This window comes from Gossypium arboreum, chromosome 6 (genome assembly GCF_025698485.1).
Source record: "Gossypium arboreum isolate Shixiya-1 chromosome 6, ASM2569848v2, whole genome shotgun sequence".
Lineage (NCBI taxonomy): Eukaryota > Viridiplantae > Streptophyta > Magnoliopsida > Malvales > Malvaceae > Gossypium > Gossypium arboreum.
The window spans coordinates 99,733,780-99,750,293 of NC_069075.1; the positions used below are offsets into that span (position 1 = coordinate 99,733,780).

At 32.7% G+C, this 16,514-nt stretch overlaps 1 protein-coding gene across 2 annotated transcripts; it reads left to right on the plus strand.

The window, feature by feature from the left end:
• The first annotated feature begins 6,605 nt into the window (after positions 1-6,605).
• Positions 6,606-14,922, plus strand: LOC108485279 (sister chromatid cohesion protein PDS5 homolog C-like). 2 transcript variants are annotated; one of them, XM_053029546.1, is made up of 15 exons: positions 6,606-6,793; positions 6,930-7,071; positions 8,717-8,920; positions 9,017-9,198; positions 9,863-9,989; positions 10,071-10,265; positions 10,660-10,698; positions 10,840-11,889; positions 12,026-12,133; positions 12,913-12,986; positions 13,188-13,239; positions 13,348-13,434; positions 13,512-13,555; positions 13,822-13,893; positions 13,973-14,922. In XM_053029546.1, exons 2-15 carry the CDS (start codon positions 6,970-6,972, stop codon positions 14,538-14,540), a joined length of 2,904 nt encoding a protein of 967 aa, XP_052885506.1. In that variant the 5' UTR covers positions 6,606-6,793; positions 6,930-6,969; the 3' UTR covers positions 14,541-14,922. The 2 variants fall into 2 exon arrangements, with proteins under 2 accessions (XP_052885506.1, XP_052885505.1); XM_053029545.1 differs by having other exon boundaries at positions 6,606-7,071.
• The last annotated feature ends 1,592 nt before the right edge of the window (positions 14,923-16,514 follow it).

The following is a 16,514-nucleotide window of genomic DNA, read 5'->3' on the forward strand; positions in this document are numbered from 1 at the left end:
TACTAAGACATCATCACCGCAGTTCCTTCAGGATCCATTACTATATTAAAACAAAACACAGTTTAGAATAATCGAGTCACCACACTATCACAATATTTTTATGGCATGTATAGCTAGACTTTTACACACACTTTATTAGTCCGAGAATCGACTAAACCATAGCTCGATACCACTAAATGTAACACCCTTACCCAATTCTGTCGTCGGAACAGATACAAGGTATTACCGAACATAACACATACCATTAAACATAACCGAAATATAAATATGTCATCCAATTTGATAGTGCAACGATAATATATGTCTTGAACAATATTAGGCAACTTTAATGGCTTGTACAAATTAGTGGTCGAAATCAGTAACTAATATTTTAAACCTAGACAAATATGACATGTAACAAAATAATTAAGCCTACTATACATGCCATAATTCAAAACGTTTAGTTCAAATACCCTAAAGTATGATAGTGCGGATAGATCTTCACGATCCTTAACTCCTGAGCAAGTCAAGAACACTATAAGACAAAAGAGAGAAACAAAGTAAGCTTATAGCTTAGTAAGTAAGTATGTAAATACTAATTAAAAAAAATCTAACATGTTTACACAACAATTCAAGTATATCTACTTTAACTTCACTATTCATTCCACTTTGATTAATTTTGTCTCTGCTGCGTCATATTCACTAAATAAATCATAACTCAAGTTAAAAACTCAAAATTCAAATCTGTAAAATTTTCCTGAAACTAGACTCATATTAATTCTTACTAAAATTTTTCTAGAATTTTTGTCCAGCCAATTAGTACATTTTATTAGTTAAAGTTTCCTTGTTATACAACTCGATCGATCGACCTCTGCTCACTACTGAATTAATTTTCTCCTGTAAAAATGTCAAATAGAAATCAAATTGTTTCATTTAAAACTAGACTCAATAAGGAATCTAGGCATATAAACTATATTTATTAATTACTTTTTACAATTTGTAATGATTTTTCAAAGTTAGAACAGGGATCACGTAGTCATTCGAACAAGTCTCACAAAATATAAATATCTCAAAATATAGGATTCCTTTACTTGCTCTGTTTCTTTTATATGAAAGTAGACTCATTAAACTTTAATTTCACATCTCATTCAACCTCTAATTATATTCCTCCTATTTTTGGTGATTTTTCAAAATCGCGTCACTGCTACCATCTAAAACAGCTTTTAATGCTAATTTCACTCTTTCACACATTCTTTATGCTAACCTCATTTTATCTTATATATGTATATACCACAAATCATTTTCACCACATTTCATTCACCATAAGTGTAGGTCCAAACCACAATATCACCACAAAACCATCCCGTTGAACAATTCGGATCAATCCTCGATATTTAATGGTTTCAAAGACACACCCCACCATCATACTTCGCTTAGTTCGGCTCTCTTGTACACATGGTGAACACTTAGTACCACTCATGCGACCCAACCGATTTGTCTCGTAGCTCTCTTGTCTACATGGTGTCCTTCACTTGGAATCACGCATGCGACCTAGCTACATTTATCTTTCACGTAGCTCTCTTGTCTACATGGTGTCCTTCACTTGGAATCACGCATGCGACCTAGCTACATTTATCTTTCACGTAGCTCTCTTGTCTACATGGGATACATCTCGTATCACACATGTGACCTAGCTACTACAGGTGTCTCGTAGCTTTCTTGTACACATGATGTGCACTCAGCATCATACATGTGACCTAGCTACGCCCTCTATTTCATTCGATCTCTCCAATGTTCAACCGGATCTCTCTCTATATTTATTTCCATTCTTCCAATAGTCGATTTATATTTTAACATCAGCTAGTATATTTATATAATAGGCTGAAATATAAGAATGTACATGAAATTATTGTAATATTTACATACAAACTTACCTTGGTGCAAAATGTGGAAATTTTGCAATTTAGTCCAAAACTTTTCCTTCCCTGCTCGAGATCAATTCGCGTCTTTCTTGATCTATAATAACACATTTAGCTCATTTAATACTCATACTATTTATTTCAATCCAAAATCACATCATGGAAAAATTACATTTTGCCCCTAACTTTTCAAAATTACAATTTTGCCCCTAGGCTCGGAATTTAATTTCAGCCCTTATTCTTATATTTTATGATATGCTGAACATTTTCTCTTCTACAACAACATCAAATTCTCACTCTATCATATAGTTATGAACAATAGGTATTTTTACCGATTATGCTGCTTTACTTGTTTTCACTTAAAACCGAGTAGCACAAGTTATTTAACATAATTTAAAACCTCATATTCTATCATAAAACATCAAAATACACAAATTTCACCTATGGGTATTTTTCCAAATGTGAACCCTAGGTTAAATTATTACTAGCATAAGCTTAATCGAGCTTCCGGATTCCAAAACGTAAAGAACATTAAAAGCGGGCTTGGAATCACTTACTATGGAGCTTGAAAATTGAAGAAACCCTAGCTATGGAGAGAGGGAGAATTCGGCAGCAACTAAGGAGGATGATGATCAATTTTGTGTTATTTTTCCCATTTTATTTCATTTAATATCCAAATGACCAAAATGCCCTCCTTACTAAACTTTCAAAAATTCCTTCCATGTCCTAATTTTGTCCATGAACTTAAAATTGGTCAAATTTCTATTTAAGACCTCCTAATTAATATTCCAAAACAATTTCATACTAAAACTTCGGGATGCAAATTTTGCAACTTATTCGATTTAGTCCCTACTTTCAATTTAAGCACTTTAGGCATAGAATTTCATCACGAAATTTTCACACAATCATGCAATCATATCATAAACCCCAAAATAATTATAAAACAATTATTTCTATCTCGGATTTGTGGTCACGAAACCACTATTCCGATTAGGCCCTAATTCGGGTTGTCACAGCTAGAATATGATATGATGGTTGTCACGACGATTGGTTTACCTACTAGGCGAAGAGTTAGAGGCTATAAGGAGTAGAGAAAAGAAGAGTGTGGAGGTTAAGTGATGAAGATAGGTTGGTAGAGTATAGGCTTGATATCTTTGGAGAGTCGATCCTTTCTTCGTCGTTCCTAAATGTATTTATATGCGGAGGTCCCTTGTAAGGTGATGTTAATGTGTTAAACTTGCTATCTACCAATCATTACGGAATGTGTGGGGTAGATGTATTCGATGAGACGAGGATGTCTGTGATGGAACAAATCCTGTTATTCATTCTGACTTAACGATATAAAGCAATTGTGTAACGACCCAAAATCCGTGGGCACTGGAAAAAGTGTGTTATCGGGCCTCCGTCTTAGTGAAATAAGTTCGAAAATAATTATTAAAAATATTTATGAGCCTAGTAGTGTGTCTAATTAGGTTTTAATTAAGTAAATTTAGCTTAATTTAGAGTAATTAGCAAAAAGGATTAAATTGAATAAAGAGTGAAAGTCTAATTATAGATTAAAAGAAAGTAAAAGGACTAAAATGGAAATTAAGCCATTTAACATAAGTTGAGACGGCAAACATGTTAAAATCTAAGATATTTTAGATTTTAATTATGTAAATATATATAATTTAATTATTAATTACTTTTTATTTAAGTATATAGATATTTATTATTTATTATTATTCTATTAAATTATAATTTATATTATTAAATTATGATTATTATTATTATTAAAATAAATTAAAATAAAGACAAATGTATGGTGATTAAATTATACAAGTGTAATTCATATATTTATACATTTGTAATATATTTATTTAATTATTTTTATTTAAGTAAAAATATTTTATCATATTAAAATATTAAATTATATAAACTAAATAAGATAAGGACAATTGGATGGTGATGATAATAGGCAAGTGTAAAATATATGTGTGTCCAATTGTAATATATATATATATATATATATATATATATATATATATTTGTTATTAAATAAGATATTTATTATTATTATTATTATTATTATTATTATAAAGTTAATAAAATAAAAGAATAAAAGAAATGAAATAAAATAAAGTAAAGAAGAAACAGAGAACATTTCGAAACAGAACAGGAAAGAAAAAGGAAAGAAAGAAGAAAGGGAAAATTAAGGTTTTAAAGCTTGAAGTTTAATTGGTAAGTTTAATCAAGTCATTTTCTTATAAATTTGATGTTTTTGGAATCTTAGAGTGAAATACTCTTGAATTTAAGTTGAAAATTTGAAAGTTAATAGATTTTTGAGTAGGGTTTATGTTGAACAAATGATGGAATTGGGGGATTATTTGATAGAAAATTTGATTAGAATTGAATAAAGGATTGAATTGTAAACTAAGCTATAAGTTTTGAGTTTTAGGGATTAAATTGAAATAAATTTGAAATTATGAAAATATGATAAAAATTAAGTAGCTAGATGTGAGTTTGGTAAGAAATTGAGTAGTAAAAGGTATGAATTGAGAAAGAAAAATATATAGGTTTAGTTGGGATTAAAGTGGAATTAAAGTAAAAGTTAGATAAAATTTCAGCATTTAAATTGTGTTATGCTAATAATTGTGAAATTATTTTAATTGTTCAGTAGCTAATATCGAGCCTGAAGCATCGCCCAAAAAGGAAAAGGAAAGATCGTCGAGGATTAAATCCAAGAGAATTCTAGTTTGTATCACTATAATCAAGCTTTATAATTAATATATGTTTAATTTAATATGAATATGTGGTAAGTATTTTAAGGTAAGTATTTAATGAAATAATAAAATTTGTGATTGGGTATTAAAATTGAGATTGATCTTGAATCAATTATTGGATTCGAATATTGTTTTGAATACCTAATTGAACTGTGAAATTCTTGAATAATGTTACGTATATTGCATTGAATCGTAAAATTTCTAATGAAGTGAATTATCAGACATCGTGAAAATTGATCAAAATAATAAATTATAATTAATATTGAATCGAAATGGAAATTATATTGAAAAATGATTTAAATACCCTATTAACTAGTCGGGCTAGTCGGATATAGTTGGCATGCCATAGGATATGGAAGAGTACGGGTTTTTGCAAACATCGATCGAGCACTTATGTGTCGAATATTGTTATCGTTATGTTATCGATTCGACACTTTGTGTGTCGAATCGTTATCATATCATTATGATTCAAAGACTTTGTGTGTTGAATATCGTTATTGTTATCTTATTCTTCTTCTTTGCTACAATTATCGATTACTTATTAGATATTGTGTACCGTTAAGGCACATTGTGCCGTATTGGTGTGTTGGTTGGAATCCGTGTATCCGCCGAGTTCGAGTCAAGTTAATAGGGATAAATGAAATAAATCTACTGATAAAACTAAATTTGAATGATATGTCCCATGTGAAAGTTGAGAATTGAAATAAAGAAATAAGAATGGTATATATATATATATATATATATATATATATATAATTGAATGATAACATGAAAGATTGAATTGTTCATTAAGTGATGATAATTGTAATGTAAAAGTATGTGTGTGATTTAATGTATTTAATTATAAACTGAATTATAGTGATACCACTGAGTATATGCATACTTAGCGTACGGTTGTTTCCGTCATGCAGTTGTAGAAGTCAAAATGAACCAAAGATCCAAAGCCGGACCGACTTCAAACAAACTTTTGGTGATGTATATTTTCTTTTGGTAATGTGACATGTACTTAGGATGTGTATAAAGGTTATTATGTTTTGAATATAAATGGTTTAAAATATTAGTATTGTAAGTTTAAGAATTATAATGAAAAAGTTTATTCATTTCAAAAAAAAATAAATAAAAAAATAAAAAAGTAAAAATAAAAATAAAAATTTGGAATATTTAAACGAATGTCGTTTCACTTAAATGTATGTTTTAAACTTTGAGAGTTCGGTATAGGGATTTAGTAATTAAATTATGCTATGAATGTTATTTTATTTGTGAATTATTCATAAGTTGTCTGATACGTTCAGTAATACCTCGTAACTCTGTTCCGACGACGGTTCGAGATTAGGAGATGTTACAAATTGAACCCACGTAATATTTGATGACCAACAACATCATGTTCCTAATGAAAATTCGATGGCCTGAACAACGGACGATTCATACTTGTCAGAATGGTTGCAATAGGTGAAACATATGAATGTCCTTCCGATTGGTTGTTAATGGGTTTACTCCTCAAGCAGCCTTCTAACTTACCATACATCCTTATTCGGATGGGTTCTAACACACATCATCATCTTTATAATATTAAAATTAGATTAAGAACCGTTATTAATTACAATAAATTTTTTATATATTTTAATTTAGTTTAATTTTGGAATGAATTTTATTTAATTTTGGAATTAATTCTATTAGGTATATATAGTTTTACATGAATGTTTATTTTATTTTTATCTGCTATTTAATATTTTGAAGTTTAATAATGAGTTTTATTTGTAAAACTAATTATCTTTATCTTTCGAAAATTACAATTTTTTGTTTACAAAAACGTAATTTCAAATTCAGTATAATAAATGGAAAGCTAATAAGGTAACAACAAAATCGAGCCGTCAAATAAACACAAATAGGTCCACATCCTAAGAATCCAACGGTGGACTTAAAGCCCGTAATTTAACTCCATTTCATAACCACGGCGTAATCCGAGCAAAGCTTTGCTGTATTTTCCTTTTAAAGCCCACACACACCTACAGAAAAAAAGTAAAACATATTTTTAATATAATTTTTAAAACAGTATTTCAAAAAAAAAAAAAAAAAACTCACTCATCACTTTCTCTATTTTTCGCACGAAAAAACCCTAACTTTCGCTCGAGTGTATGCACTTTTTCTCTCTTTAATCTTTATAGTTTGGTGTTATTTCGCGTGAGTTTCTTTTAGGTTTCCAGAATGGTGTGAAATCGAGGCCTTAGGTTTTAGATTTTTTTTAAAGGATCTGTTTCTGTATATTTAGGTACATAATTGTTTTTGTTCTTAAAAAAAAAAAGAAGGCTATGGCGGCATCAGATAAAGAGCTGGAGTTACAATTAATGGAGGCTGGGAACATGCTCGTTGAACCACCTTCATCAGTTGATGAGCTCATTCCTCTCCTCGACGTATGCCCTAATTACTGTTTTTCTTCAGGCTTTAATTACGTTTTATACTTCGCTCGTTTTTTTAATTATTAGACTTTGATTTATGTGATTTCATTACGCATGCGGTTTGAATTTTATCTTTGGTGTGATATCTTTTAAATATCTGCTATTAAAGTTAGTTCTTTTTCTCCATTGTGATCTGCTTTTACCTCTTGTTCTAAAGTTTTCTTCTTTTGCATGTTTTCACTTATTTAATTTTGCTTCTGGCATTACCGTTTTGAACTTGGGAAACTGTTTTTGATTTCTCTGTTCTTTTTTTTTTTTTTTTGGTGTAGATATATTGATGTGTATGTTTGCAAATTTGCTAAATGACTGATATCATTAACGGGTTTGCTGTGCTAGATTTTGAATACTAGCATGTTAAATTTATTTGAATGCAAATTCTATACAGTAGTAAATGATGAAAATCCTTTGAACTTTTGTGTTTCTTTCAAATTCAAAAATAAGTGCTCGCGCGCGCTTTTCTTGTCTATATGTGGCATAAAGGGAATCCCATACCTGCCTTAAATTTTGTGAAATCCGAGAAACCATTACAATAAATTTTATCCTCGATTTCTTAGTTAATTAAGCACTAGCTATGTTTGGTTACTATAATTTTACAACCAAAGTTAAATTTTTTTTACCCACTTGAGATGGCATTGAAAGCGATGAAAGCTAATATGGAAAGCACACGTAGGTATTGTGCGAAAACCTTCCTATTAAGGAAAGAGTTTGCTGGGCTTGCTAGATTATGTTTTCATTGTATAAAACATGGATATGAATCAGAACATTCTTTGTTGCAAATATATTGTCTGTCCGCCCTCCCCTCCCCATCACACATGCAGCCCCTTAAAAGAATTGCAAATGATAACATCATTAAAGCAGACTTTGGGATTCTGATAATCAGAAAAAACTTTGGTGCCATACATTGTTTAGACAAGGTCACATGCATTCATGATTCCAAGGAAGAAAAACTTTGAAGAGGACCTGCAAAAAAAGAGGCAAATTATCCTTAGGTAGATTGTTTGTTTAGGATCTATGCCTCTTTTGATCTATCTCATTAGGTATAGTGTTTGTTAGGGTTTTACAATTGTTCTTGAGTAAGTTTCTGCAAGACCATGTATCAATTTCTGTATATGATGATTCTTTAGGGATATGAGGTTATGTCTTAGCAGAACTACAAGCTAGTTATGGAGGTGCAGACATGTAAATATGTCTTTGGTTTATATTCAAATCTTCTGTTTTTGTCTCCCTATTTGATTAGGTGATACTTCTTTAGTGTAGTTATATTCATCACGAAGTGTAATATTGCAGCTATATTTTGTTTAAAGTCTGTATCTTTTCATTGAGCCTTATTGATGTATGGATGTTTTGTGACTAGTGAATCATGCTACAACTGACTGATTGTCTTAATATTTTTGGTGCTCTAATAGTTTAATATCCTTTGTGCTCTACCTTACACTAGTGCATGTTAGTGAATCATGCTACAACTGACTGATTGTCTTAATATTTTAGGTACTCTAATAGTTTAATATCCTTTGTGTTCTACCTTACGCTAGTGCATGTTAGTGGATGCTTTTTATGTCAATGATGAATGTTTACACTTCTCTGTCCTCTGCAATTCTAGCAAGTTGAAAGTTGTCTTTCAAGGGTGGAACAATCACCAAGCCAAGCAATGCAAAATGCGCTCTCTCCATCACTCAGAGCCTTGGTGGCCGAGCAACTTTTGAGACACCCTGACAATGATGTCAAAGTTGCAGTTGCGGCTTGTGTGAGCGAGATAACAAGGATAACTGCACCAGAGGCTCCTTATGATGATGACCAAATGAGGGTATTTGAAGTCATTGTTTCTGAATGCTTTTGCAAATGATCATTTTAAAATCTTTTTCTGCATTCAAAGTGTTGATTCCTATTAATATGTATGCAGGAGATCTTTCAACTAATTGTATCATCATTTGAACATTTGTCTGACAAGTCCAGCCGCTCATTCATTAAGAGGATCTCAATCCTTGAAACTGTTGCCAAAGTCAGGTCATGTGTGGTGATGTTGGATCTTGAATGCGATGCATTAATCATTGAGATGTTCCAGCATTTCCTCAAGGAAATAAGGTAAAAACTAACTGCTTGATTGGAGAGTTCATTCTCTTGTTACCATTTGTTCATCAACGTAAATCTTCAGCTCTTGTCTCCTATCTTCTGTCTAATTTGTAAGTTTTCAAATTTTTATGAGATTATTGCTGTTGAAATCTTCTTTTAGTTCTTTGCCTTGGGCTTCCATGGCTTGAATCTATGTTATTGCTGAAACTGGTTCTTATATTAAGTTGATGAGCAATGGTGCTTTTAATTATGGGTTTGATAGACTGCTATATTGGTGTTTGAAAATAGAGATTATGATCCTTGCGTTTCTGGCACTTGAAGGTTTTATGAAATAGGTGCTTATGCTAGATTTGGTAGAAAGTGGGAAGGCAGTAATTTACAGATCGATTCATTATTAACAAAGTCAGAGTGCTATTTTTAGAATATCTGTCTCCCTTCCCTTATGAGAGCTTTTCCGATTATTTACTTTTTCATAAAAGGCTTTATCTGGTTGCTTTTCTGTTTACTGGAGGCTTGTTTCTCAATCCAAAAATTTGCCATCTTCCTCTAATATTCATCATGATGTTAGCTATTTTACTAGAGTGGGTTATGATTACAAGAACATAGAAGTGGCATAGTCGGATACGTAGGGCCTGCATTCTATACCATTATTTTCTTTGTTCTTTTGTTTTTCAAGGGATCATCATTCAGAGATTGTCTTTACATCAATGGCGACTATTATGACCCTTGTATTGGAAGAAAGTGAGGACATCCCTGTGGAGTTGCTCTCTCCAATTTTAGTTAGTGTAAAGAGGGATAATGAGGTATGTTGTTACATGAGTCGCTACTTTTTACTTTTTCTTATGCTATCTTGTTTTACTCCTAGGTCTTCTATTTCCTCTCAGGAAGTTCTTCCTGTTGCTCGGAGGTTGGCGGAGAGAGTGCTTGAGAACTGTGCATCAAAGCTGAAACCTTACCTAACGCAGGCTGTAGAGAACTTTGGCATTTCTTTTGATGATTATAGTAGTGTAGTTGCTTCTATATGTCAAGTGTCACCTGGTGCTGTGGATCAAAGTGATACTGTTGCTGAAAAACATGTGGTAAGCAACTTGTTTAATTCTTGATATAATTCCGTAAAGCCCTTTTAGTTCTGAGGGCAATTATTGAGTTACTTTGTGCTGTGGTTCTGTACATATTTCTACTCTGCATCATTCGTAGATAGATTATGTGCAACATGATTACATAAGGTTTAAAGCTTTTTATTTAATTTGTTTTAAGCTTTGCTATTGCTCTTTGCATGTGTGTTTTCAGTTCTTTTGTTCAAAACATGCTTCAAACCAAGAAAAGTATTTGCCTTGTGTCGTTGGCTTATAAAATCTGTTATGCCTTCTTCATTGAAGTTACAACTGATTTATGCTTAATAAAATTTGTTATGTCTTCATTGAAGTTATAACTGATTTATTCTCCTTAATTTTTTGGGTGAATCTTCTGTAGGATGATGAGAGCAAACCAGCAGAGTCACCTTTGGACAAGGTAGCCCAGACACATTCTGTTTCCTATTTTTGTTGGTAATTGTCAATGTTTTATGCGTTTCTCTGTGTGTGTGGATTCTAGCACTTTTTTGTTAGAATTTACTGCTTCAAAGTAGTCATAAATCCTCAAATTCTCTTCCAGGAGGATAAAGAAATTCCTGAAGAAGCAGTTTCTACCGGACAAGGTCTTGCAAATGAAAAATCTCCCAAGTCAGTTGTTAGCAATGGCAGGGTGCAAACTGCTGAAGACAACTTATTGGCTGATGCAAGCACTGTAAAGAAGCAAGAGGATGACCATCTTTGTGATAAGTCCAAGAATGATGATACATCAACTGTTGCTGAACCTGATAGATTGGAAGCTGAGAAAATAGTCAATTCAGATTCTAGGTCAGAGGAAAGTACCCTGGAAACGGGGAAGAAATCTGATTCAAAATCAACAAAACCTTCTGACAACTTTCATGTTGATGAGAAGGAAACTGAGACATCACTGGACCTTAAAAATGACAGCAAAGATGATGCTGGTTCATTGCGTGACAATATGTCTGTTGATGGGGCTGTATCCTCTGAAAATAAACGAGAGACAGATGCTCAATCTTCCGCACCAAAACCAGCTGAGGATGACTCTGCTGTTGTTGCTTCCCCAACACCAAGTGGGTCTATACCTGATGAGAGTCATTCTGAAAAGGCTGCTCAGCCAAAGAGTATACCTGATGGGAGTCGATCTGAAAAGGCTGCACAGCCAAAAAGTATACCTGATGAGAGTCAATCCAAAAAGGCTGCACAGTCAAAGACTATTCCTGATGAGGGTCATTCCAAAAAGGCTGCACAGCCAGAAAGGAAAGAGAGCTTGAGTGAAGAGACCACACCTTCTGTTGATGACGTCCCTAAGAAGATATCTGAAGGGATGAGTGATTCAGAAGTAAAAGCAAGTAAACAATCAGGGAAAAAGGTTGCTACTGTGATTTCCAGCAAGGATAATGCTGCTGTTGATGTAGACGAATCTAAGAAAGAAAGTGGCAGTGCAAGTGGTTCAGAGGCAAAATCAAGGACACAATCCTCAAAGAAGGTAAGTTCTAGCAATAATAATTTAGATGAACCCTCGTCAAGGCAGCTGGAGGATAAGAAAAAGCGAGCTCGGGGGAAAGTTCCTGAGAAAGATGGAACAAAAACCTCAACCATGAATGACAATGAGGTGCTTAGTTTTTGGCTTTTAAGTTCTAGTTTAACTATTCTATCAAGATTGTTTATTTGAAGCTTCACTTTTTATATATTTAGATATTATAGTTCCTTCAATTTAGGGTATCATTATTGTCTTGTTATTTGTTTAGGAAGTGGTTGCTTCTCCGAAGTCTGTGAAACCAAACAAACATGATTCTCACATGGAGGAGAATTCTAAGACAAGTACTAAGAGAAAGTATACCGCAAACAAAGAAAAAGTAAGTGTTTCTAGGTGAAAGAGTGTTGAGGTAGCATTTAGTTTTTACTTGTACTTGTCTTTGTGCATCTTTCAAGATGAGGTTTTGCGGTGGTATATCATAGTTTTGGTTGGTTGGATTTTAAATAAAGTTGGCATTATAGGCAGTCTTTGTGATGATCCTTATGGGTTTCAACTCTCAAAGAGATTCTCCAGTGTCCATTCTAAGCATTTATTTTTAGCTAACCTTTCTAGTGTTTTCTTTTTCCTTTTGATCTACTTTCTATCTTTTGTGTTACTAGCCTCCCTTACTTTTAAGGACCTCTTCCTTTATTTGTTTCTAAAGTGTTTCCCCCTTTCAAAATAATGCCTATGTAGCAACAACGCAGCTTATATATTTTCTTTGAGGTCATTTATCTTTTAAGAGGCTTTTGATATTTCCACAAGTTTCAAGTTTGTTGTGGGTTTCTTGGAGCAGTCATCCTGCAATGCTGTTTTTATTCCTCCCTAGTAGCATGCACTGAATCAATGCTTCTGGTGCACTAGTATTGCATATGTGTGGATGCTGACTTTTCTATTTGCTTTTTTTTTTTTTTTTTGTTTCTTGCAACCATGGCTAATTATCTTGTCTTGCTCTATGGAAAAGTTTTGGAGGATATAAGCTCAATTAACTTTGCATGAAATATTGTAAACCTTTTATTTGACTGTCCATACAAGCTACAATCTGAACAAAGTTGAAGCTGTGATATTTCACATCTCTCTTCTGGAGACACTTGATTTTTTTTATTGATTCTTTGTTAGGCATCTGGTTCTACGGAATATGGTGAGAATTTGGTTGGTCTGAAGGTGAAGGTCTGGTGGCCCAAAGACCGTGCGTGAGTATAATAGTTCTGTATATCCTTGTTTTATATTTTACAAGCTTTGTGGAAGTGATACTCTGAAATGGAAACCATGTAATTTTAGTTGTTTTCTCTTCTCCAATATGTTATGCATGTGCGGGCATTTGTATCTGTGCTCATTTCTAGTTTCTTGCTTATATATGTAGTTATCCCCTTATATATGCTATTCTTTTGCAGGTTCTATGAAGGTGTTATTCATTCGTATGATGCAGTTAAGAAGAAACACAAGGTGATGCATCAAATAGGATAGAAGTTACCTCTTTTGAGAGGTTTTGTCTTCTGTAACTATTCATTGCTACAATGTGTTTCAGATTTGATCATTTTCATTTGTCTATAGGTGAATTATGATGATGGTGATCAAGAAATTTTAAATCTTAAGAGAGAAAAGTGGGAGGTGATTGAAGACGAGTCTGGAAAAGATGAGGTGGGTAGTGCTCTAATTTATAGATAATTTAGCTTTTATTTGATTCATATTCTAGGTTGCTAATACTTACGGAACAGGAAGAAGCAGCTGACCATCCAAGCCCTGCTGGTTCATCTGAAATGTAAGTGATTCCTTTGGTGATTATTTATTTTGGCCTTGCATGATGAAACTTGGTTATTTTGTGCAATTTAAGTTAATGCGTCCTCCATTCTTTAGCAATGCTAATTTTATGCTAGTTTTGGATTTTACTTTAGGTTTAGGGATTGTTATATTTGGTATAGCTTTGCATTTTCTTTTTGGTTTGTTTTGGGTTCTCTGGTCTCCTTATGTATTCGTATTATTGTCTAGGCTGACCTTTTTCTCCCTTGTTTTGATTTCCATTGACAGGCCTCAAAAAAAGAAAGCAAAAACAGCTGAACCGCCTAGCAAGAAAACTAAGATGGATGCTTCGCCAAAAAGGTTACTTAATTCTTTCAAACGGAATTTTTTATATGATTCTTTCTCTGATTTTTGAAAATCTTAATATTTGGATGGCCAGGGGTGAAGGAACTTCAAGTGGAAAATCCAAGGGTGTTGCAGCAAAGTCTTTTCGCAAGACAAAGGAAGATGGTAAAGTGGATAGCAAATCCAAAGATGCCCCCAAGAGTGTTAGTAAATCAGACAGTGACAATGTTACCAAATCCAAAGACCATATTGCCAAAAGTGGCAGTAAATCAGTTGACACTGCTTCAAAAGCAGGCAACAAAACCAAGAATGAGGATGGTGGTGACACGCCGAAGTCTACCAAGTCCAAGCATGATGGAAGTGTTACACCAAAAGTTTCCACAAAGTCAAAGCAAGACACTTCAAAGACGTCCAAGTCCAGGCAGGAAACCCCCAAGGTTTCCTCCAATTCTAAGGGTAAGCCTGTTAGAAGCGGTGCTAAATCTAATACTAATGGTACTGGTAAGTCAAAGTTGGGTTCATCCAAGGTTGAAGAAAGTGAAAGCATGAAAGAGACCTCCACTGACTCAGCAAAGCTTGCGGAAAGTACAAAGCGGAAATCACCAAGTTCGATCAAGGGACATGGAAGTGATTCGGTGTCTGGAAAAAAGCGGCGACGATGAGCTGAAAGTCACTTCAATTGCATTGTAATTGCCAAGGTTTGGTTCTTTTCCAATGTGGAATATATGGTTGAATGCTAGTATTTTATCACAGCCTTGTTAGATGTCCTGGTGCTGCATTCACAGCTAGCTAGCTGCTAGCCATACATTTGATAATTGACCTAGTTCGTGGCTAGCAAATACTCACAGTTAATGTAGTTTATAGTGTTTGTAGGGTTGAAGGATTTTTTTTGGGTCTCTGTTTTATGGGTAGAAGGAATGAATTCCGGTTATTTAAGGTGCAGCATTAGGATAAGATTGGGTTAGTTTTTTTTGCCAGAGTTGCTTCTATAGATAATGTAATGGTTCCAGAAACTTTGATAGAAGCTATCTTCTGTTTCAATAATGTGTCCTTTCTTTTCTACTCATTGCATGCATGTTTAAAATGCAAACATTTTGATTTTGAGGCATTAGTATTCCTATGAAAATGTATAGTATTAAAAAGTTACTCCTAATAAATAGCATCAAAGTTAGGGTATGAATGCACGAAGGAAAAAAAAGCTACATTTAGAGTGTTTGACTGAGTGGAAAAGTGGAAGCATAGGACGGAGTGGGAAAGCGGAAAAAAGAAAATTGAGTGTGTTTGGTAGGGAAGAAAAATGAGATAAAAGAAGATAGTAGTGAATGTATAAAAACTTAAAAAACTTTTTTATTCTTTTACCCTTTCTATTTTACGAAGCGAAGTTTTTTGGCCTATGACTTGATGACTTTTTTCTAATCCACGTTAGTTTATGAACTTGCAAATTTTTTTGTTTTGATCCATGACGTGATATATTGCATCATGTCACTGATATGATGCAATCTAGTGTTATCACAAGGACCAAAAATTGGAAAAAAAATGTCATTGAAAGAAGTTTGTCATTTTCCCGTGTATGAATGTTACTACAACTAATTTCTAATCTTTATCGCTAATAGTATGGGGCAATTTGCTTCGTTTCTTTTAATCAATATGGGGCACATTGGCTTAGGCTTTGTTGTTTAAAGGTGAGACACAACCCTTCATAATTGCATCCAACTGCCACTTGGATCATGAACATGGAAACGTATAGCAAATATCCAAATGTTGCATGTTGGGTGTCTTGTCTAAAACAAATACAACACTGCATATACTAAGATGAGTAAAATACTAGTATATCTAATACTAGCTATAAAGATTAATTCTTCTAATTTAAGTATTACTTATAAGGGTTCCTTCTTTTCTTTCCTTTTATTGATTAAAATTTGAAAAAAAATTAACTTTATAAAACAAATTAATTTATATAAAATAAATTAATCCCTCCCCACCCATTAAAATCCAAAACCCCTATTATTTTCTTTCAATATTTATTATCTCTCAAAATTCTCTATTTCTCTCTATTTCTAGAATTTCTACAAGATTAGTGATCAATCTTTCAATTCTTTCAAGTGGATTTTCTTAATTTGATAAAATTTCTTCTTTTCTTTTAAGCTTTATTGATTAATCTCTAAAAAAAAAAACAAGATTGTGACTTTTTCTTGTGAAAACTAGGATTATTATGTAATATTTAATTTTTATTTATTGGATAATTTTTGGATATTAATTTTGTATGAAATTATTAACATCTTGATTAAATAATAACTTTTAGAGGTTGATTAATACAAATCCTTGAAAAATTAAGATTTTATTGTCTTTATAATCTTGAATTTCTTGAATATTGATTAGAAATTTAGAATTTTGTTTAGAAATTATTGTTGCTAGTGTGACTATCGTGAAACTTGTATTTGCGTTCATCTTGTGTTTGATTGTAACATTTTACACTTGATTCAGAAGATGATCAAGTATAGAACACCACATTCATTGCCGAAGCAATTCAAATGATTATTCATATAATCAAATTGTATGTGAAGTTAAGTTCTAAACATGATATACAATAATTTAAACAATTAAAAATAATCTAGGATAAAAACCGAGCCCAAATG